This window comes from Cinclus cinclus, chromosome 30 (genome assembly GCF_963662255.1).
Source record: "Cinclus cinclus chromosome 30, bCinCin1.1, whole genome shotgun sequence".
Lineage (NCBI taxonomy): Eukaryota > Metazoa > Chordata > Aves > Passeriformes > Cinclidae > Cinclus > Cinclus cinclus.
In genome coordinates this window covers 3,278,533-3,304,236 of record NC_085075.1, presented here as the reverse complement: position 1 = coordinate 3,304,236, position 25,704 = coordinate 3,278,533, and the positions used below count along the sequence as shown (strand labels likewise).

General features: G+C 59.8%; 2 protein-coding genes across 2 annotated transcripts in view; both read right to left on the bottom strand.

The window, feature by feature from the left end:
• LOC134054999 (cyclic AMP-dependent transcription factor ATF-7-like) overlaps positions 1 to 12,379 on the bottom strand; it is a 35,925-nt gene extending 23,546 nt beyond the window's left edge. Inside the window, exon 1 of the mRNA XM_062511095.1 lies at positions 12,128 to 12,379. Within this exon, the coding sequence (XP_062367079.1) occupies positions 12,128 to 12,175 (48 nt within the window). The 5' untranslated portion in view covers positions 12,176 to 12,379. The remainder of the gene's footprint in view (positions 1 to 12,127) is intronic.
• Positions 12,380 to 22,129: 9,750 nt separating this feature from the next.
• ATP5MC2 (ATP synthase membrane subunit c locus 2) lies at positions 22,130 to 23,626 on the bottom strand. Its single transcript, XM_062511096.1, has 4 exons — positions 23,004 to 23,626; positions 22,746 to 22,817; positions 22,467 to 22,627; positions 22,130 to 22,260 (listed from the first exon to the last, which is right to left on the bottom strand). The coding sequence occupies exons 1-4, from the start codon at positions 23,121 to 23,123 to the stop codon at positions 22,146 to 22,148; spliced, it is 468 nt and encodes a 155-aa protein (XP_062367080.1). The 5' UTR covers positions 23,124 to 23,626; the 3' UTR covers positions 22,130 to 22,145.
• Positions 23,627 to 25,704: the final 2,078 nt, after the last annotated feature.

Here is a 25,704-nt window from a genome sequence, read left to right as displayed (position 1 = left end):
TCCCCGAAACAGGAGCCCAAAACAAACCCCAGAACAAAAGCCAGCTCGACCCTAAAGCCAAGCCCAGAACAAAGGAGCCCCGAGGGCTCCGGCTGTGCCCGTGCCGGGCTGGGAGCGCCGCCGCGGCTCAGCCTTGACCTTGGCACAGAGGATGCCACGGCCCCATTCAGCTTTTTAGGGCCCTGCAACGGCGATTTCCTTCAATTCAGTGCGGAATTGGGAATGTGCCCACCCATTCACGGAGCGCAGCCTCTGTTGATGGCTTTATGGCCTGGAAAAGGTTTTGTGTGGATTTATCTCCTGGGGAAGTGCCGGCAGCGGCAGCAGCTGCCTGGGAAGGGCAGGAGGGCAAACGCAAAGAGAATTCAGTCACTGAGAGCTTCGGGGCTTGTCCCCGTCGATGGTGGCACGCAGGGGAAAACCCACGGACCCAGGGGTTAAAAACAACCCAAAAATGGGGAGAGGGAATTCCTGAGGGGTGGGAGATCATCAGGGGCAGAGGGACAAAACGGGAGGAGCGGGGGACGGGACGGGGAGCAAACTGAGATTTGTGGATCCTCGGGAGCAACGGGGATGCTCCGGGAATGAGCTGCAGGAATCCCAGGGAAGCCCAGGATGTTCCATCCCTCGGGAATGGGATCCCTGCCCATGGAATGAGTCCTGTCCTCCTCGCCCACCCTGTTCACGGAGCTCCCAGACCTTTTCCCATTTCCCACCCTGAAGCTCCCTTTATCTTCCTCGTTCCCAGCACCGAAGCACCAACATTTTTCCACCAATGCCTGTATAAAAATTCATTTTTGTGCCTCCCCGCGCCTTTCCCTGGAGGTTTTGGCCAGCCTGCAGATCCCTTCCCTCCTTCCCTGGCTCTGCTTCCCACATCCAGCCGCATTCCCGGCTCCTGCCTGCGCCCAGCCGTCAGCACTGCGGTAATTAAAGCTTTTAAAAAAGGAGAGCAGCAGCAGCAGCAGAAAAAAAAAAAAAATCAGCGTTTGCCTCTTTTTGCCTCTCGGAAGAGCCACCTGTTTTATCGGAACGGGGATTTATGGGCACATTAACGCGGAGCTGCTGCTCCCACCCTGATGAGGTTCTCAGTGACCCTCTTCTCCCTGCAGATTTATGGTTCCTCCCAGCACACTCCCATCCTGACTCCATCCTGCAGCTCCTGGATCCCTCTTTCTTCCCCCAAAATCGTCTGCAGTCGGCTCTCAAAAGCTGCTCAGCTCTCCCAGCCAGCAGGGTCAGGGGTTTTATTTTGGCAGAGGCTCTTTGCCTTTATCCCGTTTTTTCCCAGGAGGGGACCCACGCTGGGAGGTTCGAGCCCGCTCTCTGTCGGGATCAGGCTCGGGGAGCAAACGCTGACACGATCCCCACAAAATTCCCAGCAAAATCCCAGCTGCACTTTGCTCCCAAATCACGTCCTGGCCACCCCAAACCCTCCCACCTGACAAAACCCAGAGGATAAAGCCCTCAAGTGCCTGGACAACCTTTCCCAGCAGCTTCCCCCACACCCCACAGCGAGGTGCTGGTTCGCTGATGTGGAAACACAAAGCCAAGGTCACCCAAATCCCGTCCTTAAGGGGCCTGAGCCGTTTGTCCCTGCCCACGTTTCGGGCTGCGGGCAATAAAACCTCGCAGGGAGCGCATTGAAATTCTCCTCGGGAGCTCTGCAGACGTCGGGGGCTCTGCAGCAGCAGCACCAGAGCCCTGCAAGGCAGCCAGGAGGGCACAGAGCTTTGAACTGCAAAAAACACAGGCAGGAATCGCCTCGCCGGCCCCAGAGCCACCGGCCGGGGACAATTCCCCAATTCTGGGTGTGGGGGGATTGGGAGCAGGGGAGAAGGGAACTGCAGCGGTGCTGCAGGACAGGGAGAGCTCAGGGGCACTGCAGGGAACGGGAAAAGATCATCCCCAAATCCTGGGCATTGCAGGGAACGGGAAAAGATCATCCCCAAATCCTGGGCATTGCAGGGAACGGGGAAAGATCATCCCCAAATCCTGGGCATTGCAGGGAACGGGGAAAGATCATCCCCAAATCCTGGGCATTGCAGGGAATGGGAAAAGATCATCCCCAAATCCTGGGCATTGCAGGGAACGGGGAAAGACACTGGGAAAAAATCATCCCCAAATCCTGGGCATTGCAGGGAACGGGGAAGGGCTCATTCCTAAATCCTCAGCACTGCAGGGCACTGGGAAGGGCACCGGGAAAACCTCGCTCCTAAATCCTCAGCACTGCAGAACACTGGGAAGAGCACTTGGGAAAGGCTCATTCCCAAATTCCCGGCACTCGGAAATCCTCCCCTGTGGCTCTGCAGGTGCTCGGCGGCAGCGGGGAAGGACAGGAAGGAACCCCACAACAAAAGGGGAGGGAAAAACCATCCCGGGATCTTCGGCTCCTGCCACTTCAACCTGGCCTGGGTCTCTGAGCCGCTCCTTTGGGGTTTATCCTCACAAATTTGGGGCTGGAGGCAGCCCCGCAGGCGGCACCGAGCGGGTTCCAGCAGCTCGGGATTAATTCCTGGCGATCGCTCCGGTGCCACAAACCCCTCCCTGTCCCCGCAGCCCCCGCCTCCGTTCCCCGCTCGAAATAATCCCGGGGCAAGCGGCCAAAAACCTCGGCCAGTGGCCCGGAGGCGACCCCAGCTCGTGCCCAGCTCTGCGCTGTCTGCAGCTTCATTCCCAGCGGGAATTTTAGGGCTTTCATGGTTTTATTGTTTTAATCCGGCTTATAAAAAATTAAATAAAAAATTAATTAAATAAATAAATAAAATCGCTTGAGCAGAACAGCTGGGCCGAGCTGGGAAGCCACGGGGCTGGAGCAGGTGTAGAACGCTCTGCTCCAAGATTTGGGGAGCCCGAACCGGGCCGGGATGGACCCGAACAGGGCCGGGATGGACCCGAACCGGGCCGGGATGGACCCGAACCGGGCCGGGATGAGCCGGAACGGGACCGGGATGGACCCGAACCGGGCCGGGATGAGCCGGAATGGGACCGGGATGGACCCGAACCGGGCCCGGGATGAGCCGGAATGGGACCGGGATGGACCCGAACCGGGCCGGGATGAGCCGGAACGGGGCCGGAATGGACCCGAACCGGGCCCGGGATGAGCCGGAATGGGACCGGGATGGACCCGAACCGGGCCCGGGATGAGCCGGAATGGGACCGGGATGGATCCGAACCGGGCCGGGATGAGCCGGAACGGGGCCGGAATGGACCCGAACCGGGCCCGGGATGAGCCAGAATGGGACCGGGATGGACCCGAACCGGGCCCGGGATGAGCCAGAATGGGACCGGGATGGACCCGAACCGGGCCCGGGACGAGCCGGAATGGGACCGGGATGGATCCGAACCGGGCCCGGGATGGGTCCGGGCGAAAACCCCCCAATTACATTTCTCTAGAAACACAGGAATTAAAGGGGTTTTTCCACCCTGCTCCCTGCATTTCTGTCCACCTGGCGCTGCTGTTTGCCTGTGCTCCAGCACTCCCAGTATTCCCAGCACTCCCAGTATTCCCAGCACTCCCAGTATTCCCAGTACTCCCAGTATTCCCAGCACTCCCAGTATTCCCAGTACTCCCAGTATCCCCAGTGCCAGCGCCGGCAGAGCCGCGCGGATCCCGGGGCTGCCGCAGAGGGGCGGAGCGGCCTCCGCTCCAAACAAAGCATCCTTGGGAGAAAAAAGGAGAAAAAGGAGAAATGAAGGAGGGAAAAAAAGAAAGAAAGAAAAAAGAGAAGTATTTGAGCTGCGGGGCCGTGCCCAGCCCGGGCTGCGCTCCGCAGTGCAAGCCCCGATTTTTCGGGTGTTTAAATAAAACCAGGGCAGGCTCCAAAAGGAACCCCCCGGCCCTTGTGAACCCCTCGGCACCGCCGGGAAGGGATCGAGCCCCAGGCACATCCCCCGTGTTTGCTTTTGGTTTATTTGGTTTATTGTTTTATCGGTTTATTTTTCAATGGCGAAGCGGCAGCTCGGCTGGATTTTAGACAAGAAGTTTACAGAAAATCCTGCAAGCTCAGGCAGCTTTTTGAGGGCTGGATAAATCCTTTTCCTTTCACCCCATCCCTGCTGCGGTGCTGATTCTGGGATATCCACGGAGCCGATAACGAGCTCTTTGTCAGAGCTGCAGCTCCGAGGAATCGGTGATTTGTTCTCACAGTAAAATAAAAAGGATTTACAATTGTCTCGGAGCAGCAGGCAGGGAGCGAGCGAGGCTCCAGCCTTGCCTTCAAAACTCGGGGTTTAACACCGGGAAATCTGCACTCGCCAGGAGAACACTGCGAGCTCAGAGCCCGAGGATTCCGAGAGCCCGAGGATTCCGAGAGCCTGAGGATTCCGAGAGCCCGAGGATTCCGAGAGCCCGAGGATTCCGAGAGCCCGAGGATTCCGAGAGCCCTCCCGGCCCTGCCGAGCCCGGCCCGGCCCCAGCCCCAGCCCCGGCCCCAGCCCCGGCCCCACTGCTGTGGGGTTTAGGCACAAAACGAGGCGCAGGTTCTGCAGCTCCTGGTGGAAACCCAGCCCGGCTCAGCCCCAGCCCAGCTCAGCCCCAGCCCAGCTCAGCCCCAGCCCGGCTCAGCCCCAGCCCAGCTCAGCCCCAGCCCGGCTCAGCCCCAGCCCGGCTCAGCCCCAGCCCAGCTCAGCCAGAACCCTGCTCAGCAGAACCCGGCTCAGCAGAACCCGGTTCAGCAGAACCCTGCTCAGCAGAACCCGATTCAGCAGAACCCAGCTCAGCAGAACCCGGTTCAGCAGAACCCGGCTCAGCAGAACCCGGCTCAGCCAGAACCCTGCTCAGCAGAACCCGGTTCAGCAGAACCCTGCTCAGCAGAACCCAGCTCAGCAGAACCCGATTCAGCAGAACCCGGCTCAGCAGAACCCGGCTCAGCAGAACCCGGCTCAGCCCGAGTGACACCATGGGGACAGTGTCACCGCGGGGCCAGCGTCACCCTGGCCGTGGCTGGAGGCCATCCCAGGGTCAGGATGAGCCGCGCACCCTCGGGAAGGGAGCTCATCCCAGTTCACTCCCAGTTCATCCCCAGCTGATCTCGGCTCATTCCCGGTTTATTCCCAGCTCAGCCCCAGCACGCTCCCCGTTCATTCCCGGTTTATCCCCAGCTCCTCCCAGCTCATTCCCAGCTCTGGCCCCCATGGGCTCCTGGCTGGAATTCGTCGCTGGCCAGCCCCGGCTCCGTGGCCCACGCGTCCTCCCGCTGCAGAGCCGCTCCAAGAGCTGCCAAGGAATCCCAGCCAGAGGAATGATAAAGATTTGAACTTACAGGAAATGCTGCTATTAAATAATATTTAAGTCTTAATTATATTTTAAGCCAGCCATTTTAGAGAAAAAGAAGTTCTATTACGGTGCTTTTGTAGTTAAAGGTCTGTCAACATTTCCATTTTAAACCTTCATTTCTAGGGGGTTTATAATTTGGCCATAAAAATTCATTCTAGGCTGGAACTTGGCAAACAGGGGCTCAGCCTAGGAGCAATATTTTTTATTATCCAATTTGGTTTAAATTGGTTTGGCCGTTTTTAAGTTATAGGAGTGTAAAAAATAAACGTTTACTGGTTTCAGATGCCTTCTCAAGCTTATTACTATTCAAAATTAGCCTTCCCCTCCCCACCTCCAAAAACACCTTCAGAGCGGGGTGGGGGAGATCCCCGGGCTCTGCTGACACTCCAGGAGTTACGGCTCCAATTCACGCCCTGCTTCTCTGCCCACAGCCCCGAGCTCCCGGAGCCAGCCCCGCGGCCGGCGGAGCTGGAGCTGCAGCGGTGGCTGCTGCCAGCCCGGCATTGTCACCCCGGCATTGTCACCGGTCCTGCATTGTCACCTTTGCATTGTCACCCCTGCACTGCCACCCCTGCATTGTCACCGGTCCTGCATTGTCACCTTTGCATTGTCACCCCTGCATTGTCACCCCGGCATTGTCACTGGTCCTGCATTGTCACCTTTGCATTGTCACCCCTGCACTGCCACCCCTGCATTGTCACCGGTCCTGCATTGTCACCCCTGCATTGTCACCCCTGCACTGCCACCCCTGCATTGTCACCGGTCCTGCATTGTCACCTTTGCATTGTCACCCCTGCATTGTCACCCCGGCATTGTCACTGGTCCTGCATTGTCACCTTTGCATTGTCACCCCAGCATTGTCACTGGTCCTGCATTGTCACCTTTGCATTGTCACCCCTGCATGGCCACCCCTGCATTGTCACCGGTCCTGCATTGTCACCCCTGCATTGTCACCGGTCCTGCATTGTCACCTTTGCATTGTCACCCCTGCATTGTCACCGGTCCTGCATTGCCACCCCTGCATTGTCACCCCTGCATTGTCACCCCTGCATTGTCACTGGTCCTGCATTGTCACCCCGGCATTGTCACCGGTCCTGCATTGTCACCAGTCCTGCATTGCCACCCCTGCATTGTCACCCCTGCATTGCCACCCCTGCATTGTCCCCAGTCCTGCATTGTCCCCAGTCCTGCATTGTCACCTGCCCTGCAGCTCTGCACTGCCACCCCTGCAGCCGCCTCCGTAACTCATCCTGGAACCTGCATTGATTAACCCCAAACTGGAAACCCCAAACTGGAAACACCAAACCGGAAACCCCAAACTGGAATCCCCACAGCTGGAATCTCACCGTGGGACGGTGCCAGGGGGAGCTCCCCACAGCCTGGGAGGGGGACAAGGCTGCTCTGCCCCCTCTGCACACCCCATAATGGGAATAATGGTTATTATTTGGGGTTATCCGAGCCCCAAAGCCCGGCTCAGCCAACGGCAGGAGCTGTTTGGGGCCCCATCCATTACTGGGCAATAGAGATTTAGGGGATAATGGCCATGGCAGCAGAGTACACACAGCAATAAACTGCTTCTGAGGTTGGTTAAATGCCAAGTGATGCTGAGGCCTCGCCACCATAAACATTATTTCTATTATATGACAAGATAAGAGGATACAATAAACCAGCAAGAAGGGGGGGGGGGGGGTGTGGAAATTTAGAAATAATTTTCTGTCCTCGTGAAAAGTTCTGGGCTCGGCGATTCCTGGAGGCTGCACAAGGCAGCACCTCTGAGCAAGGGTTTAGGGGGGATAAACTGGAAAATTCAGGGGGGTTTTAAAAGCAAACGATTGTCTGAGGAAATGGCCTGGATAACTGGAGCTCAGGAATCAGGGCCCGAGGGATGATTTGTGTTCCTTGTAAAAGGGAAATGGTGTCAGGGAGGGAGGGCAGGGCTGGGCAGTCGTGCTCCCCATTAAATACATTCAATATTAGAGCCCTGTAAATGTATTCAATATTAGAGCCCTGTAAATACATTCAATATTAGAGCCCTGTAAATACATTCAATATTAGAGCCCTGTAAATACATTCACTATTAGAGCCCTGTAAATACATTCAATATTAGAGCCCTGTAAATACATTCACTATTAGAGCCCTGTAAATGTATTCAATATTACACCCCTGTAAATACATTCACTATTACACCCCTGTAAATACATTCACTATTACACCCCTGTAAATACATTCAATATTACACCCCTGTAAATACATTCACTATTACACCCCTGTAAATACATTCACTATTACACCCCTGTAAATACATTCACTATACACCCCTGTAAATACATTCACTATTACAGCTCTGCCCTGGGCTCGGGCGCAGGGGTGGCCAAACAGTTTGATTATTTAATTAATGAGGATATTCCTGCAGGAGATGCTCTGCAGAGCCTGCAGCACCCCGAGGCCTTTGGGGCTGGCACCTGCTGGGTCCTGCAAGGAATTTGGGGCCGTTTCCCACGGGGGGAGATGGAGCCAGGCATGGACAAACTTCCCTGGAGCAGCAGCTGAAGCTCTGGGTGCCTTAATGAGCCAAATGAAAGTTTAATTCACTAATGAAGGCTTAATTCCCTAATTAAGGACGGGAGCTGTCCCATTGCAGCGTGTCCCAATTCCCAAATTGGGAACTGTGCCCAAATTCCCTCGAATTCCCTCGTGTTAATGAGACAGAGCTGTCCCACTGCAGCATCTCCCAGTCCCAATAGCAGTGCCCGAAATCCCCCAAACCCGAAGGTTTTAATTCCCTAATGAATGAGGGGAGCTGTGCCCCTGCACCCCCAGGTGGCATTCCGAGATTTTGGGGGTGATCAGCAGCACACCTCACTGCAATTTTGGGGTGATCAGCAGCACACCTCACTGTGATTTGGGGGGTGATCAGCAGCACACCTCACTGAGATTTGGGGTGATCAGCAGCACACCTCACTGAGATTTGGGGGGTGATCAGCAGCACACCTCACTGAGATTTGGGGGGTGATCAGCAGCACACCTCACTGAGATTTGGGGTGATCAGCAGCACACCTCACTGAGATTTGGGGTGATCAGCAGCACACCTCACTGCGATTTTGGGGGTGATCAGCAGCACACCTGAGATTTTGGGGTGATCAGCAGCACACCTCACTGCGATTTTGGGGGTGATCAGCAGCACACCTCACTGAGATTTGGGGTGATCAGCAGCACACCTCACTGCAATTTTGGGGTGATCAGCAGCACACCTCACTGAGATTTGGGGTGATCAGCAGCACACCTCACTGAGATTTGGGGTGTTCAGCAGCACACCTCACTGTGATTTGGGGGGTGATCAGCAGCACACCTCACTGCGATTTTGGGGGGTGATCAGCAGCACACCTGAGATTTTGGGGTGATCAGCAGCACACCTCACTGAGATTTGGGGTGATCAGCAGCACACCTCACTGTGATTTGGGGTGTGATCAGCAGCACACCTCACTGAGATTTGGGGTGATCAGCAGCACACCTCACTGTGATTTGGGGGTGTGATCAGCAGCACACCTCACTGAGATTTGGGGTGATCAGCAGCACACCTCACTGTGATTTTGGGGTGATCAGCAGCACACCTCACTGTGATTTGGGGGGTGATCAGCAGCACACCTCACTGAGATTTGGGGTGATCAGCAGCACACCTCACTGAGATTTGGGGGGTGATCAGCAGCACACCTCACTGAGATTTGGGGTGATCAGCAGCACACCTCACTGTGATTTGGGGTGATCAGCAGCACACCTCACTGAGTTTTGGGGTGATCAGCAGCACACCTCACTGCGATTTTGGGGGGTGATCAGCAGCACGCCTCACTGAGACTTTGGGGTGATCAGCAGCACACCTCACTGAGATTTTGGGGTGATCAGCAGCACACCTCACTGAGTTTTGGGGTGATCAGCAGCACACCTCACTGAGATTTGGGGTGATCAGCAGCACACCTCACTGTGATTTTGGGGTGATCAGCAGCACACACCACCCCGGATGGATCCCAGCAGGAAATCCTGGCTCTAGGAACCCCTCTGCCCCTCCCAGGGCATTCCAGAGGCAGCCCCAGCTCCCTCCTGCCCCGTTCCCCGCTCAGACTGGGGGGCAGGGGGAATTCTCCGCCTGTCCTGGAGGGGAAGGCTCACACTCTCGACCTTGGGGCAGCATCTGCGGCACACTGGGGTCAGCTGTGCCAGCTGGGAGCAGCCCAAAATAACCAGAATAACCCCCCCTGCAGCCCTGGCAACCCCAAACATGTTTACAGCCCCCGGGCACACACTCTGCTCGGCTATTTTGGGTGCAGCTTCTCCTGCATGGAAACGGGGGGGGGGGGGGGGGGGGAGGCAGGGAAAAAAAAAAGGGAGGGGGAAAAGGAGAGAAAAAAGGTTTAAGGCATAAAAGATGGGGCTGGTGTCAGCTACAGTGGGAAGGAAGCAGCTGCTGGGGGCAGAGAATTAAACAGGAAGCTAAATAAATGGATTTTTAACTCTGCACAAAAGGGGGATCAGTGCTGGTTTCACAAAGCTCGGTTTCCAGCCCAGGGAGTGTCAGAGCAGGCTGATCCCAAGCTCTAGGGAGCAAAAAACAAAGGGCCTGGGCACCTTGTCCCGCTGTCCCAGCCCACATTTATCCTCCCTGCCCTGAGCTCCCAGCCCTGCTCATCCCAAGGACCCCACAACCATCCCCCTGAGCTCAGCCCAGCCAGGCTGGGCTCGGGACGGGGTCCAAGGCCTGAGCAGGGCTTGGCAAGGCTCTGAAACCCACGGGACGACTCTGGGATTTACACTGGGAGGGTTTTAAGGGAAACACCTGGAATTCCACAGGGAATCCCATGGGGAGGATCCTCAGCCCTACAAAACACCCTGAACTCCCTGCCCAGCCTGGAAAGCAGGAATTGATCCCCATCCCTGGAATTGCTGCCCTGATCCCCATCCCTGGAACTGCTGCCCTGATCCCCATCCCTGGAATTGCTGCCCTGATCCCCATCCCTGGAATTGCTGCCCTGATCCCCATCCCTGGAATTGCTGCCCTGATCCCCATCCCTGGAACTGCTGCATCCCCATCCCTGGAACTGCTGCATCCCCATCCCTGGAACTGCTGCATCCCCATCCCTGGAATTGCTGCCCTGATCCCCATCCCTGGAACTGCTGCATCCCCATCCCTGGAACTGCTGCATCCCCATCCCTGGAACTGCTGCATCCCCATCCCTGGAACTGCTGCATCCCCATCCCTGGAATTGCTGCCCTGATCCCCATCCCTGGAATTGCTGCCCTGATCCCCATCCCTGGAACTGCTGCATCCCCATCCCTGGAACTGCTGCCCTGATCCCCATCCCTGGAACTGCTGCCCTGATCCCCATCCCTGGAACTGCTGCCCTGATCCCCATCCCTGCTCTGAAGGACATCCTGGGAGGGAAGAGCGTGCACAGGTCAGGCTGGATCCCCATGAATCACCCGCCCCGAATTGCCAGGATTCCAGCATTTCCATATTAACATGAAGAATTGTCGGAATTACCCATAAGCAGCAGGCTGGAACAGCCAGAGGAGGAAGCAGCCACCTTTATATGTCATTTGTGGGAGATTGTGGGAGATTAAATTTAAATACATTGTTGTTTGCCTTAATTGCTTGTTTGAAGCTGATTTTAAGGCCGTGTGATTGAAGGGCTCACACCATTAAGTGCTCAAACACAGCTAATACATTTTATAAATGGCCTGCACAATTTCACAGGCAAAGAAGTTTCAGATAAAAAGCAGCCTCCCAAAAAGAGAGAAAAAAAAAAAAAAGAAAAGGTAAAAGAAGGAAGTTCACCTGCAAGAGGGGAGGGAAGGACCTGGGTGAGGCTTGTGCCACGGTGACCAGAAAACTGGGAAACCCTGACTAAACCCTAAATATGTGTTCTGAACATCCCCAGGAGCTCCCAGATGAGGGGTTTGACCCATTTCTGTGCTATAAAAAGTAACAGCAGCACAGATCCCTCAGGGGATGCTCTCTGGGGACGCAGAATTCTCTTTAATTTCAGCTGAAGCCCCACAGGAGGCAGGGAGCTGTTAAATGACCTCAGGAACTGGACACCCACGGGGTCCTGGGGACCGATTGCCATTCCCAAACCCATCCCAAACCAGTCCCAGCCTGGGAACCCCAGTGCAGTCAGGGAAGCAGGGTTAGCACATCCTTTGATATCTGACTCAGAGCCACAGTTCCCCCCCCCAAAAAAAGGCATTTTGAGGTCCCAGTGCTTGAGAACAGGCAGCCCCAAATCCTGCTGGGTTCTGCACAGGGCTGCACTTCCAGGGCAGCCCCAGCTTCCAGCAGATCCCATAAAGTCAGCAGCAATTCCATCATCCCCCAGTTTCTCCCAGTGCCCGAGAGCCCCTGAGCTCAGCTTTGGGACAGCTCCATTTTCCCTGGAAGCAGAAGGGAGCTGGGATGGGAAGGTGTGGCTGCAGAGCAGGACGTGCCTCCTTCACCTCCCTCATCCCAGCAAACTCCGCAGTGGCTCTGGGGAGGAGGAATCCACAACGGGCAGGGAAAAAAGCCCGTCCCAAAATAGAATTTTGGGGACCACGTACCATGTGCAGCCATCACCTGTCACATTCCCAGCTGCTCCAGAGGAGCCTCCTGGCTCTGGAGGCTGTGGATTTCTCTGGGAATGAGGGAATGCCCCAGGGAGGAGGCACAGGAACCAGCCCCATCCATCCTGGGTGGGTTTTGCTGGGACCTCACGCCAGGATTTGCAGATCCCAAGCTCTGGTTTCCTCCTGGGATCCCCTGGAGCTCAGAGCTCTCTGGCCCTGGCACCAACCAGCCCCAAACCCCAATTTGGGTCGTACCTGTCCGCAGCCCGGGGCGCTGCACACGAAGGGTCTGTCGTCCCCCATCCTTCCCTTCAGCAGCTTCCCTGGGGAGCACAGAAAGGACAGAAATGGTTAAACAGCCCAAAAAAAAAAAAAAAATCCCTGAAGCACCAGCAGGATCTGCCCCTCCGCTGGGATCTGTCATTCCCTGGGATGGGAATTATAACAACCTGGAATAAGGAATTGGGAAGGACTGGCTGTGTTTTTACAGCTGGAATGGAACCTGGGAAGGTCTGGGGGCTTCCACCATCCCCCAGAGGGTCCTGCAAGGTGGGGACAACACCTGGCCCTGCAGAGGGGCAGCAGCAAAACCCCCCCAGCACGGTCCCACTCGCCCTCCCTCTGCATTTACGGGATCAGGGAATATCAGGGAACATCCTGGGAGCCACAGGGATCATCAGAGGCAGCCCTGGAGTGGATCAGGGAATTTCCTGGGACCCACAGGGACCATCAGAGGCAGCCCAGGGATCCCCCTGCACACAAACAAATCAGCAGGGACGGTGGCAATCCACGGGAAAACAAAGTGAGAGAGAGCAGCCATCCAATAAATCCAAGGCCTCTCTGTGCACCCGTTATATTTTCAATGGGAGAGAACTAAAATTTGTCATTTAATTAATTAAGGGATTATAGGAGTGGTGCTCCGTTTTACAAGGCAATAATCGGGCTCCCCAGTGGGTAAACTACAAGGCTGATGGCAGGGGCAGTTTATCACGGATTACAGCCAAGGATAACAAAACACTCACTCCTATTATGATACAAGTGAAGCTGTTCTCATTAATAAAAAATAAGAGTAAATAAAGTACAGCCCGCCCCCCCCTCCCAGACTCAAACTCAGAAATAACAGCTCCCTCCACCCACTGATATTTTTACAGCAGGATTTTAAAAAGCTCCAATAAAGCAAATGCTGTCTCCTCGGGGGGCTGCTCCAGGGGCTTCCAGCACCTCCTGCTCAGAGCTGGGGGGTGCTGGAATGCCAGGAGGGGACCCGGGCTGGGCAGGGAAGGGTTTTGCACTCGAAGCCCTGGGGCTTGGTATTTTTAGGAGCTGTGTGAGAAGGAGCTCCAGGAATGCAGGGAGGGGAGAGACAGGAATGGCCCCTCCTGCTCTCCAAAAGGAATCAATCAGCTGCTGGAAATTTAAAAATTGGTGATTCTTGAACTGCAGGATGGGAATTCCCTGCCCTCAGCCACCAGCGGGACACAAAGGCTGAGCAGAGAGGAGCTGTGATCCCACAAAAACAGGTTTTTGTCACCCAAAAGTGACACAAGAGGTGGCAGAACAGGGCACAGCAGGAAAGGCAAATCCTGCCCAAGCCTTGAGGTGACACCAGAACTGTGCATGGGGACACAGCCAGGACACTCCAGAGTGGGACTGGGGCATCCCAAACTCTGGGGATACCAAACTGGGACTGGGGAAATCCCAGGTGCTGTCCCACAGCTCCCGCTGAGGGCATGGAGGGCACGAGGATCCCAAACTCCACCCAGAGCCCCCAATCCCTGCAGGATCCCCCCGGGGAGCTGGCAGCTCCCAGCTGGGCACACTCAGCTCTGTCCCTCCTGTCCCCCTCAGGATCCAGGAGGATCCTGTCGCTCCCAGAGCTGCTCGGGCTGGCAGGACGCACACACGTGCTCAGATTTATGTCACATTTAGCAGGGATAAACGCCCTCCATAAATCCTGTCACCAGGAAGAGGCTCAGGGAGGAGCTGGTTGGATGCTGGGAGTGCAATCCCAGCAGCCCAGGGATGATATTTCACTGCTCTGATGGGTTGGGAACACTGGGCACGACCAGGGAGGGACGGAAGGCACGGACCGGGTGGGCAGACAGAAACCTGAGAGAGGAAAAGCTCAGACACAAACCCTGATCTGCACAGCTCACACACAAACCCCGCGGCCCTCAGGCCTGCAGAACAAGTCCAAGCAAAGGTGCAGCTGCAGGTGAGGTGTCTGTGCCAAGAGGCAGCACCAGATCCCTGCCAGGCCGTGAAACGGGACACAGAGTCCTCCAGGAGAGGGGAGGATCCAGGGTCCAGGCAGGAAAACCACAGCACCTGCCTGGCACAAGTGGGTTAATCCTGAGTCCAGTGAGTGTCCAGCCCAGCCCAGCTCGGTCTGGGATTAATCCTGAGTCCAGTGAGTGTCCAGCCCAGCCCAGCTCGGTCTGGGATTAATCCTGAGCCCAGTGAGTGTCCAGCCCAGCCCAGCTCGGTCTGGGATTAATCCTGAGCCCAGTGAGTGTCCAGCCCAGCCCAGCTCGGTCTGGGATTAATCCTGAGTCCAGTGAGTGTCCAGCCCAGCCCAGCTCGGTCTGGGATTAATCCTGAGTCCAGTGAGTGGCCAGGCCAGCCCAGTTCGGTCTGGGTGACTGTGCCAAGCCCCAGGAGCAGCTCCAGCAGCCCAGCCCAGCCCAGCCCAGCCCAGCCCAGCACAAACAAACCCTTTCAGACACCAACAGGGCTCCAGGCACCCGCCCAGCCTCGAGCACGGGCAGGGGCACGGCACAGAAAGCCACAATAAACGGGATTATTATGGATGGATGGCTGCAGATCTGGGCTGGAGAAGGCTCTGGCTGCCAGGAGAACACACAAACCCTGCAGCCTCCAGCCCCAGAGAGCTCAGGGTGAGCCGCAGGGAGAAGGAAGCAGAGCTCTGCCCCCAGGCTCTCCAGAACAGCCCCACATTTCCCACTGAAAATGCCAGGAAGGAAGCAGAGTGCTTGAGGCCGGGCCAGGAAAGGCTCCTTGTTGTTTTCCTGAGCTTCCTGAGGCTCGGGATGAGCGTCCAGCACGCTCCTGATGGGCTGGGGGTCAGCAGGGTCACCTGGAGAGAGAGCCCTGTCCTTGCCAGGGCTGGCTGTCCCCTCCCTGTGCCAGCCTGGGGATGGTGGGGAGCGCTGGGACCTGCCCTTAAACCAGGGGAAAACAAAACAGCTCAAAGCTCCTCCTGAAAATAACCACGGAGAACAGCAGGGTGGGGGTCCCAGAACAGAGAACAGCAGGGTGGGGGTCCCAGAAGAGAGAACAGCAGGGTGGGGGTCCCAGAACAGAGAACAGCAGGGTGGGGGTCCCAGAAGAGAGAACAGCAGGGTGGGGGTCCCAGAACAGAGAAGAGCAGGGTGGGGGTCCCAGAACAGAGAACAGCAGGGTGGGGGTCCCAGAAGAGAACAGCAGGGTGGGGGTCCCAGAACAGAGAACAGCAGGGTGGGGGTCCCAGAAGAGAGAACAGCAGGGTGGGGGTCCCAGAACAGAGAACAGCAGGGTGGGGGTCCCACCACGGAGAACAGCAGGGTGGGGGTCCCAGAAGAGAACAGCAGGGTGGGGGTCCCAGAAGAGAACAGCAGGGTGGGGGTCCCAGAACAGAGAACAGCAGGGTGGGGGTCCCAGAAGAGAACAGCAGGGTGGGGGTCCCAGAACAGAGAACAGCAGGGTGGGGGTCCCAGAAGAGAACAGCAGGGTGGGGGTCCCAGAACAGAGAACAGCAGGGTGGGGGTCCCAGAAGAGAGAACAGCAGGGTGGGGGTCCCACCACGGAGAACAGCAGGGTGGGGGTCCCAGAAGAGAGAACAGCAGGGTGGGGGTCCCCCCCCTATGCAGGGCCATTTTGGGGTCTCAGACTGGATTTGGAGCTGCGGGCAGAGGGCACTGGGGCTGCTCCTGCCCCTCTGGAGCTCTCCCTGCCTCTCCCAGCTGGGATCCACCCCTGGAAATTGCGAAACGCTTCCAGCCTTGCAGGGAGAGGCTCCCCCAGGGCGGCTCTTGGGCCTAAACTCCGACTTGTCCGAGTTATTTTGGGGTGTGAGGGAAGGAGGCAGAGTGTTTGCTTTGTCACCAAAGGGCTGTGAGAGCTGCAAACCCAGCTCGGGAGGCACAGCACCCGAGCTTGGCTCCTCAAGCCAAGTAAATTCCAACTGAATAAACTGGAGTATTGGCAGGGAACCGGCTGGAAACAAATCCCCCCCAGGCACGGAGTGGTTTGCAGTGAAACCTCAGCCCGGCCCAAGCATTCCCCTGGGGCTGGGCCTTTGTGGGTGTTCAGAGAGGATCCCCAAAAAGCCAGGACCTCGTGGCCCCAGGGGTGTGGGAGATGTGTGAAATCCCCGGTTTCCTGCTTGGAAGTGCCTCAGAAGAGCCCTGGAGTGTGGCAGCATTCCTGCCACAGCCTCACCCCGAAGTGACTCCCAAAGGAGCAGAGAAATCCCAGAAGGGGTTTGGGCAAAGGGACGGGGGCACTGTCAGACCTGGCACAGCGACAGCAACCCCAGCCAGGGACTCACCCAGCCACGGCAGCCTTGGCCCACACACAAAAGAGGGGGTTTTTTCTTCCCTCTTCCCTTAAAGCAACAAAGCCCAGCCTGCCCCGGGCTGTTCCCAGCCCCAGCTGTGCCAGGGACACCCCAGAGCCCCATCACAGGATAAAAACCTCACACGGCCAGCAGGACCCGTGGGTCCAGGTGCTGGCCCATGTCACCTCACAAAGGGAAGGGTAACTGCGTTTGATCGTCGTGGGGGGAAAAAGAAAAAAAATTATCCCAAGTGGGATGAAGGGAAAGGAGGTTTTGGAGGCTCAGGAGGTCCCTGTGCTCACCCCCAGCAGCTGAGGGTCCCTCTGGGGTTTGGGGGGCACAAACAGCACCCCCTGCTCCGCCTGCCCTGGGCACAGCCCCCGCAGCAGGATTCTCCAACCTGCTGCTCCTCAAATCCTGATTCCCACCAATCCCTCCCTGCCCAACTCCCCCAAGCCAGGCCTGGGAGCAGGCAGGGCTCCCCCAGCCCGGTGCCAAGGAGATTTCCAGTCCCAAAAGGTCTCTGTGCAACATTTCCAGGTGTTTAAACCCTGGTTTAACTCCAGGTGGGGCTGGTTAAACCCAGCCCTGGTTAAACCCCAGGTGTTTAAACCCTGGTTAAACCCAGGTTTAACAGCCCCACTCCAGCCCAAGCCCCAGACTGCCCCAAGAAAAGCTTTTCCTGCTCCTCGCAGCCTCCCCGAGCAGCAATTCCAGCGGCAGAGCTCGGGCAGGATCGGGGCTCTGGGATCCATCTCGGGCTGTGCCGCAGATCTACGGCAGCACAGGGAAATAATTCAGCTTTAGGGGAGCACAGGGAAATAATTCAGCTTTAGGGGAGCAGGGAGAGGCCGGGGAGAGCCAGGGCTCCTCAGCAGCCCCGGCAGTCACCAGGCAGCCAGGGCTCCTTGCAGAGCGCAGTATTTCACCTCGGAAATGCCTGAGTGACCCAGAAACTCGAGTCCCATTTCCTGAAATTATTTCTGCACTTCAGAGCCCTGGTTTCAATGAAAGCTGCTGCAAACGAGGCACGAGAGCCCCGAGCTGAGCTGGAACATATTTTCCCTGCCAAAGCGTGTGGATGGGCCGAAGGGAAGAGGAAAAGTAAAAGGATGTAAAGGAGCACCCACGGATAAAATCCCTGCCCGTGGATTCGAACAACGGAGCCAGGGCGGCACAGGGGCTGCAAAATTAAAACATCCTGTCCCACCTGTCAGGACTCCATCCCACCTGGGCACTTCCCTTTATTCAGCTTCTGGAGGCTCCCACGGCGCCGTTGTTTGATGCACGAGCCCAGAATTCCGAGGGGAGCCAGAAATATTCCAGGCAGTGAAACCCCAGAGTTTGCTTTAAGCGGGCACAGCTTGGGCTAAACTCGGGTTTACAAGGAAGGACCGGGTTAAGCCAGAGCTCCCCAGGCCTGGGCCAAGCAGATTTGAGGCAGAGGAGAGTGAGAAGGACCGAGCAGGAATCCAGAGAAAAGCAGTGCTGGGAGGGCTGGCTGAGCCCAGTTTCAGTCTCTCCAAGCAGCTTCAGTCTCTCCAGGCTGCTCCTCACACACCCCCTGCCCAAAGAGAAGCCCCCTGTGGCTCCCCAGGGGAAGCCCAGGTGAACCCACCCTGCTCACCCTGACCTCACAAACACAAAACTGGGAATTCCGAGATCACTTGGAACGGGGAGAAAGCCATGGGGGAATTCAGGAAGCAACAGGTCCCTGGTGCTGAAGGGCTCTCACCCAAAGGTTCATTCCTGGCAGCGTTTGCTCCCTGCCTGCAGCACAGCTTGGGCTGAGCCAGGGGGGTTTGGGAAGAGCAGTTTGGGAAATCTGACCTCGAGTCACAGTGCCAGGAATGGGAACAGAAAAAGGAGCAGGAAAAAAAAAAAAAAAAAGAAAAGAAAAGAAAGAGAAGGCCCCAAGCAAGCCCGAAGGATAAATAAACCCAAAGAGGCGCAGCAGCATCACGTGGGATGCAGCAGAGAAGGAGTCCAGAGCCAAGGCAGAGCTCAGAGCTCCTTCTCTGACACACAAAACCAGCCCGTGGGCACCGAGCCTGCTCCAGGAGCCTTTCCAAGCACGGAGCAGCTCCCAGGGCCCTGCCCCGGCCTGGGGATGCTGAGAGCAGCTCCAAGGAGGAGCGGGAGGAGGAGGGAGGACTCCCCTCCCCAGGATGGACACTGAAGGTCAGCTGGAGCCCACCCCACTGCTGCTTCCTCTCCCCAGCTTCCCCATTTCCCAAAGGCAGGGGGATTCCCATCCCAAAGCCCCTGCACCCCATCCCCCAGCGCAGAGGGACTTCGGAACAAATGGGAATAGAAGACGAACGAGGAGCTGGAACTGGTTTGTAGCCACATCCTCTGGATTTCCCTCCACGCTCCCTCAGCTGTCCCAGGGACCCCACGGCGCACCCAGAACCGCCCCGAGCACCAAGGAGCACCAAGGTCTCCTGCACCTGCCCAGGTGGGCTCTGAGAGCACCTGGCACCTGCACCCCAACAATCCCCGGGCACCACTGGGACCTGCTGGGAAACGCTGGAGAACCCTGGGGAACAAGGAACGCCCAGAAAGCAGAACCAGAAGAGACATAATCCAGAGGAGCCCTGGGCTGAGCAGGGCCCAGTCAGAGCGAAAGAGGAATCTCCAGAGCGAGGTCTGGAACATTCCCAGAGTCTGCCAGGCCCCGTCCTCCTCTGGGCTGGGCACAGGGAACCACAGCCCCGACCTCGAGCTCGGGCTCTGCTGCAAACCCGAGCTGCTGGCACAGGGGAGGGGCGTGGAGAACACAGGTAAACACCTGGGGAGCACTGAGAGAAACACCTGGGGAACAGTGACACAAACACCTGGGGAACACTGAGATAAACAGTGGGGAACACAGAGAGAAACACCTGGGGGGGCACTGAGAGAAACACCTGGGGAACAGTGAGAGAAACACCTGGGGAACACTGAGATAAACAGTGGGGAACACAGAGAGAAACACCTGGGGGGGCACTGAGAGAAACACCTGGGGAACAGTGAGATAAACACCTGGGGAACACTGAGATAAACACCTGGGGAACAGTGAGATAAACACCTGGGGAACACTGAAACACCTGGGGAACAGTGCAATCCCTGCACGGGGAGCACCCAGCAGGGTGGACACAACCCCTGGGGGCTCGCTGGAAAGGGCCCAGTGTCCCACAGCCAGCATCTCCAAGGCCTGGCACCCCAAACCAGGAATTTTGTCACAGGTAACAGGCTGGTTTCAGGTCCCCAAAGCACACAGGCCTATGGGAGACTGAAATCCCGACTGAAATCACAACCAGGTCGCAGCACCAGGACCAAAACCCTTCTGAGAGCTGTTCCGAGCCCTCCAGGCCCCCCCATTCCTGCCACGGCAGCTGCAGAGGAGCCCTCCCTCACGGATCAGGGGCTGGTCACCCCCTGTGCCCCCCAAACATCAACCTGCTGCTCTGCCCCCTCCCAAAACCCGCAGCTGCTCTTGGTCCCCGCTGAGAAAACCCCAAAGTCACCCCCAGGCAGGCTGGGATTGCTCTGGATTCCTGGCCAGAGCTGCTGTAGGGACAGCTCCTTGTGCAGCATCCTGCCAGGGACTGGAGAACCCCTCTGGACCAGTAAACTGGGAATTCACTAACTGGAATTGAAGTGGGAATGCATTAACTGGAATCAGTTATATTAAGTGGAATTCACTGGGATGGCATCCTCAGAGACACCTGGACAGGTAGAGAGGTGGCACCTCCAGAGGGACGAGAGTAACAAAGAAAGGGGCAGGAAGAACAGAATGGGGAGGTTGTGAGGTCACACCTGAGCCAGGTAACCCTGCCCTCAGCAGGGCCAGGGGCTCCAGGAGCAGAACAGCTCGGGGTAGACCCCCTGTGCCAGGACAGGTGAGCAGGGCCGGGTGAGCCCTCCCCACCTGCACCCCTCAGTCACAGCCCTCAATTCCCGGTGGGAATTAACCCCTGCCTCGAGAACAAACTCCTCCAGCTCTGCAACTCCTGGTGTGTCGCCTTCCTGCTGCTCCCTTCAGCCAGTGCCAGGGCAGCCACCGACCCCCAGCACCCCAAACACAGCCCAGGGGCTGCTGCAGCCCCTCCACATCCCCCTGGATCCCCCAGTCCAGCTTTGGGGTTCCCAACACCTCAGGGGTCCCACACAGGAGCCCCCCAAGGTTCCTCCACCCTCTGAGGTCCCCTCTGTCCCCGCACATCTCCTCAGGGCTCCCCAGGCCCTCAACACTGAAGGGTCTCTGCCCCCTCCCCCCCAGACACACCCAGCCCCAAATTCCCCCCATCATCCAAAGCCTCCCCAGCCAAGCCCCTCAGGGGTCCCCCAAAATCCTTCTCCCTTTAAATCCCCTCACATCGGCAAACCCCCCATCACTGCCCCCAGCACCCCTCATATCCCCCAGGAGCCTCCCAGCCTTGAGCTCCCTGCAGACCCCCCAGTCCCGCTGACTGCCCCCAAAACTCTGGGGGATACTGCACCCCCCCGTACCCCCAGCCCCATTCCCGGGATCCCCCCCCTGTACCCCCAGCCCCATTCCCGGGGTCCCCCCGGGCCCGCCCGGGCCCCTCGCTGCCGCTCGACTCCGCCCCGGGGGCGGGGCTTGGCCGCATAGCGGCGCCCCCTCACTCGGCATTGGCCTTCGCGCCCGCCGCTCACGGGCAGCGCGCTATGCGATTGGCCGGGACGCGCTGCCCCTCAGCGCGGGGCGGGGCGGGCGCAGCCGCTGCCGCACGAAAACTCGGGGAGAGTTGTGGGGGGAGGGGCCGACCGGGGCTCCCGCCGCCCCCGGAGCTCTCCCCGCCGCCGCCGCGGGAGCGCTCGGGGCGGCCCCGCTCCCGCCGTGCGGGAGCCGCCGTTACCTGAGGGAGCCGGGCCGGGTCCTCGCGCTGGCGCCGTTCGCGCTGGGGCTCCCGCCGCCCCCCCCCCCCGCCCCGCGCTCGAGGCTCTCGCGAGACCCGCGGGGCGGGAACGGCGCGGCAGCCAATGGGACGCGCCGGGGGCGGGGCCTCGGCCACGAGGGGGCGTGAACACCACGCCAGATGGGCGTGGTTATAAACAGGTCCCGCCCACAGGGCTCCGCGCGCTGCGCGGATCGCGACACGTGGGGAGCGGGGACAGCCCGGGATACCCCCGGGACACCCCCGGGATACCCCCAGGACACACCGGGACACCTCCGGGATATCCCCGGGATACCCCCGGGACACCTGCGGGATACCCCCGGGACACCTCCGGGATACCCCGGGATACCCCCGGGACACCTCCGGGATACCCCCGGGACACACCGGGATACCCCGGGACACCCCGAATCCCATCCAGGGCTGGGCCTGGGCCCCTGGCAGACCCCAAAGCCTGGGCACAGCTGGAACTGTCCCCTCCCCACAGCTGGGACACCCCAAACTCTGCTCGTGGCCCCGGCCGGCCCCGCAGCCCCTCTCGGCTCGGGTGTCCCGTAGGGATGGATGGAGGGGACAGCCGGGCTGGCAGCGATGTCCCCCCGTCCCTCTGGGGACACGGCTGAGGGCTCCGAGCTCAGCCCAGAGGGGACACGGCCACCTCCCCCGTGGGGGCAAATCCGGCTGCAGACAGACAGGTGACACCGGCCAGAGCCACCAAGGAGACACGAGGAGCTCAGACTGTCACCAAACCGTCTTTATTCCCGGCCCCCGGTGGCCCCCAGCCCCGGCTCCGTCGCTGTCCCCGCCCCGTGCGGTCTCACATGGCGAAGAGGATGAGGAAGGCCACCATGAGGCAGAAGAGCCCCATGGCCTCGGAGAGGGCGAAGCCCAGGATGGCGTAGGAGAAGAGCTGCTGCTTGAGCGAGGGGTTCCTGTGGGGACGAGCCAGGCTCAGGGGGGCGCGGCCACCCCGGTCCCTGTGCCCCCAGAGCCCCCCAGAGCCCCCCGTCCCACCCTGTGCCCCCAGAGCCCCCCAGAGCCCCCCGTCCCACCCTGTGCCCCCAGAGCCCCCCAGAGTTTCCTGTGCCCCCCGAGACCCCGCTGCCCCCCGCTGCCCCCCGAGCTCCCAGCCCCTGACCTGGCGTAGCCGATGATGAGGCTCCCGAACACGGTGCCGATCCCCGCCCCTGACCCGGCCACCCCCACGGTGGCGGCGCCGGCCCCGATGAACTTGGCGGCCGTGTCGATGTCCCGGTGGGCAGCGCTCATCTGCAGGGACCGGGGGGCTCCCGGCCACACCTGGGGGACAGTTTGGGGGTTTCACCTCACCCCGGCCCTTTCTGGGCCTCAGTTTCCCCCGGGGGGGACACGGTCACTGCCCAGGACACTCCCCCCTCCCCCAGCCCAGGTGTGTTACCTGCTCCGGCCGCGCCTCGGGGCCGCCTAGCACCGACAGGGGCTGGCCCAGCAGCCGCGGGCTCCTCCTCACCTGCAGGGCACACACAGAGCTCACCTGAGGGACACCACAAGCACCCGGGCCACCCCCAGGGCCACTGGGTCACCCCGAGGCACGCTCAGCCCCACGGGGTGTCCCTTGGGGCAGGGACAGGGATAAGGGACAGGGTCAAGGGACAGGGATAAGGGACAGGGACGGGACAGGGCTGGCACTACTCACAAGCGCAGGAGTGGAGGAGACGAATTTTGCACACGTGAACATGGCGAGGACGGAGGGGACACACAGACACGGCCGAGGGGACACACGGGACACGGCTGGAGGGACAGAGGCACCAGGCATGAAGGGCTGCGGCCCCACGGGTGACCCCAGGACTGGGGGGTCACACAGGGGACATAGGGACACGCGGGAGGGGCAGGACGAGTTGCCGTCACCCAGGTGGCACCTGCCGGCAGTGGCACCGTGGTGGCACTGTGGGGTCAGAGAGGAGGCACTGGGGCACGTCCTGGGGGTGTCACCCGCAGGTGGGGGACCCTGGGGGTCCCGGGCACAGCCTGGGGCAGGGACACGGTCTGGGGATCCCCAGCCCTGGCAGGAGACGTGTCTCCCCCCGGTGCACTCAGTGTCCCTCAGGGCTCTCGGTGTCACCCCACGGGGCTCTGTCCCCCCTCAGGGCTCTCGGTGTCACTCCCGGGGATCTGTCGCCCCTCAGGGCTCTCGGTGTCACCCCCGGGGCTCTGTCCTCCCTCAGGGCTCTCGGTGTCCCCCCACGGGGCTCTGTCCCCCCTCAGGGCTCTCGGTGTCACTCCCGGGGCTCTGTCGCCCCTCAGGGCTCTCGGTGTCCCCCCACGGGGCTCTGTCCTCCCTCAGGGCTCTCGGTGTCCCCCCACGGGGCTCTGTCCCCCCTCAGGGCTCTCGGTGTCCTCCTCCCCCGCTTTGTCCCCCCCCCTCACCGGGCTCAGCCGGGCAGGTCGCGGCCGCTCCTAATGCGCAGGCGCGGCCGGAAGCGCGGCCGGAAGTGAGGCCGGGGAGGCGGGGAGGCGGAGCGGGGCGGGGCGCCCCCTGCCGAGCGGGAGGACTCGGAGCGGCGCAGGGGGCGGGGCGGGGCCGAGCGCGCCCTCTGGCGGGAGAACGGGGGAGCACAGGTGTGCGCACCTGGGTGAGCACGTGACCGTGCACGTGAGGCCGGGGGAGGGGCACCGAGTGCCCTCTGTGTCCCCCCTGTGTCCCCACTGTGTCCCCATTGTGTCCCCCCTGTGTCCCCATTATGTCCCCTCCGTGTCCCCATTGTGTCCCCACTGTGTCCCCATTCTGTCCCCATTGTGTCCCCATTGTGTCCCCCCTGTGTCCCCATTATGTCCCCTCCGTGTCCCCCCTGTGTCCCCACTGTGTCCCCCCTGTGTCCCCCCCTGTGTCCCCATTGTGTCCCCCCTGTGTCCCCCCTGTGTCCCCCCCTGTGTCCCCCCCCGTGTCCCCTCCGTGTCCCCATTGTGTCCCCATTGTGTCCCCCCTGTGTCCCTATTGTGTCCCCATTGTGTCCCCCCTGTGTCCCCCCGTGTCCCCATTGTGTCCCCATTGTGTCCCTCCCGTGTCCCCCCCCCGTGTCCCCCCTGTGTCCCCCCTGTGTCCCCCCCTGTGTCCCCATTGTGTCCCCCCTGTGTCCCCCCTGTGTCCCCATTGTGTCCCCATTGTGTCCCCATTGTGTCCCCATTGTGTCCCCCTCGTGTCCCCCCCTGTGTCCCCCCGTGTCCCCATTGTGTCCCCATTGTGTCCCCATTGTGTCCCCCCTGTGTCCCCCCTGTGTCCCCCCCTGTGTCCCCATTGTGTCCCCATTGTGTCCCCCCCTGTCCCGGGGATGTAGGGAGGGCGCAGTGTCCCCCCCCCCCCCCCCCAGGCTGTGTCCCCCCACCGGGACTGCTGCAAGGGGGAGCCGTCACCGCCATTAATTAAACCAGGGCGATAATTAACAGCCATTAACGGGAAATCAATACCGAGGAGCCGGCTCGGGGGGGCTCCGGCTCCGGCTGGGGGGGAGGGCAGGGCAGGTGGGGACCCCCGGACCCTCCCCAGCGCCCCCTTTTATCCCCCAGCGCCCCCCTCCCCCTCCCCCCCTTCCCCTCCCCCTCCGCCATCTCTTGTTCTCCCTTTTCCCGTTTTTATTGTTTTATTCCCCATTTCAGCCGCGGCTCCATTTGCTGCCCTGCACGGCTCCAATCAAAACCCAGCTCGGGCTGCGGAGGGGCGGGGGGGTCTGGAGGAGCTCTCCCAGTCCCTCCCAGTCCCCCCCAGTCCCCCCCAGTCCCTCCCAGTCCCTCCCAGTCCCGATGGGTTTCGTGTCCCCCGTGACCTTGTGGTTGATGGGGGAGCGGCGGCCGGGGAGGCCGGGGGGAATTGGGGGGTCGGGGGGGATTTGGGGGGGTCGGGGGGGAATTGGGGGGGTCGGGGGGGAATTGGGGGGTCGGGGGGGATTTGGGGGGGATCCCTCATTTTTGGAGCCCGAGGGGGCCGGGGAAACTGAGGCACGGGGGGTGGGGATTGCCGTGAGTTTGGGGGGGTGGGAGGGTCCGGAGGAGCTGGGGGTGAGATTTTGGGGACAGGGACGGGGACAGGGATTGGGGACAGGGACAGGGATTGGGGACAGGGATTGGGGACAGGGATTGGGGACAAGGATTGGGGACAGGGATGGGGACAGGGATTGGGGACAGGGATGGGGATTGGGGACAGGGACACGCAGGGACGGGGATGGGGACACCCAGGGACACCCAGGGACACCCAGGGACACGCAGGTGTCCCCCCCCCCCCACCCCGCCCGGCCCTGGCCCTGGCCCTGTCCCCGCCTTGGGGACATTGTCGGGACAATCGCTCCACCCTCAGGGCCAGCCCAGGAGCGCAGAGACCTCCCCGGGATCCCAAACCCCCCAAA

Bases quoted from the DNA above. Each gene is read 5' to 3' on its own strand.
- ATP5MC2 (XM_062511096.1), bottom strand. From the start codon at position 23,123: ATGCCTGGTGCCTCTGTCCCTCCAGCCGTGTCCCGTGTGTCCCCTCGG. The intron at 22,818-23,003 runs GTGAGTAGTGCC...TGTGCCCTGCAG, and splicing joins TCTCCTCCACTCCTGCGCTT to GTGAGGAGGAGCCCGCGGCT. The intron at 22,261-22,466 runs GTCAGGGGCTGG...TCGTCCCCACAG, and splicing joins CTCATCATCGGCTACGCCAG to GAACCCCTCGCTCAAGCAGC.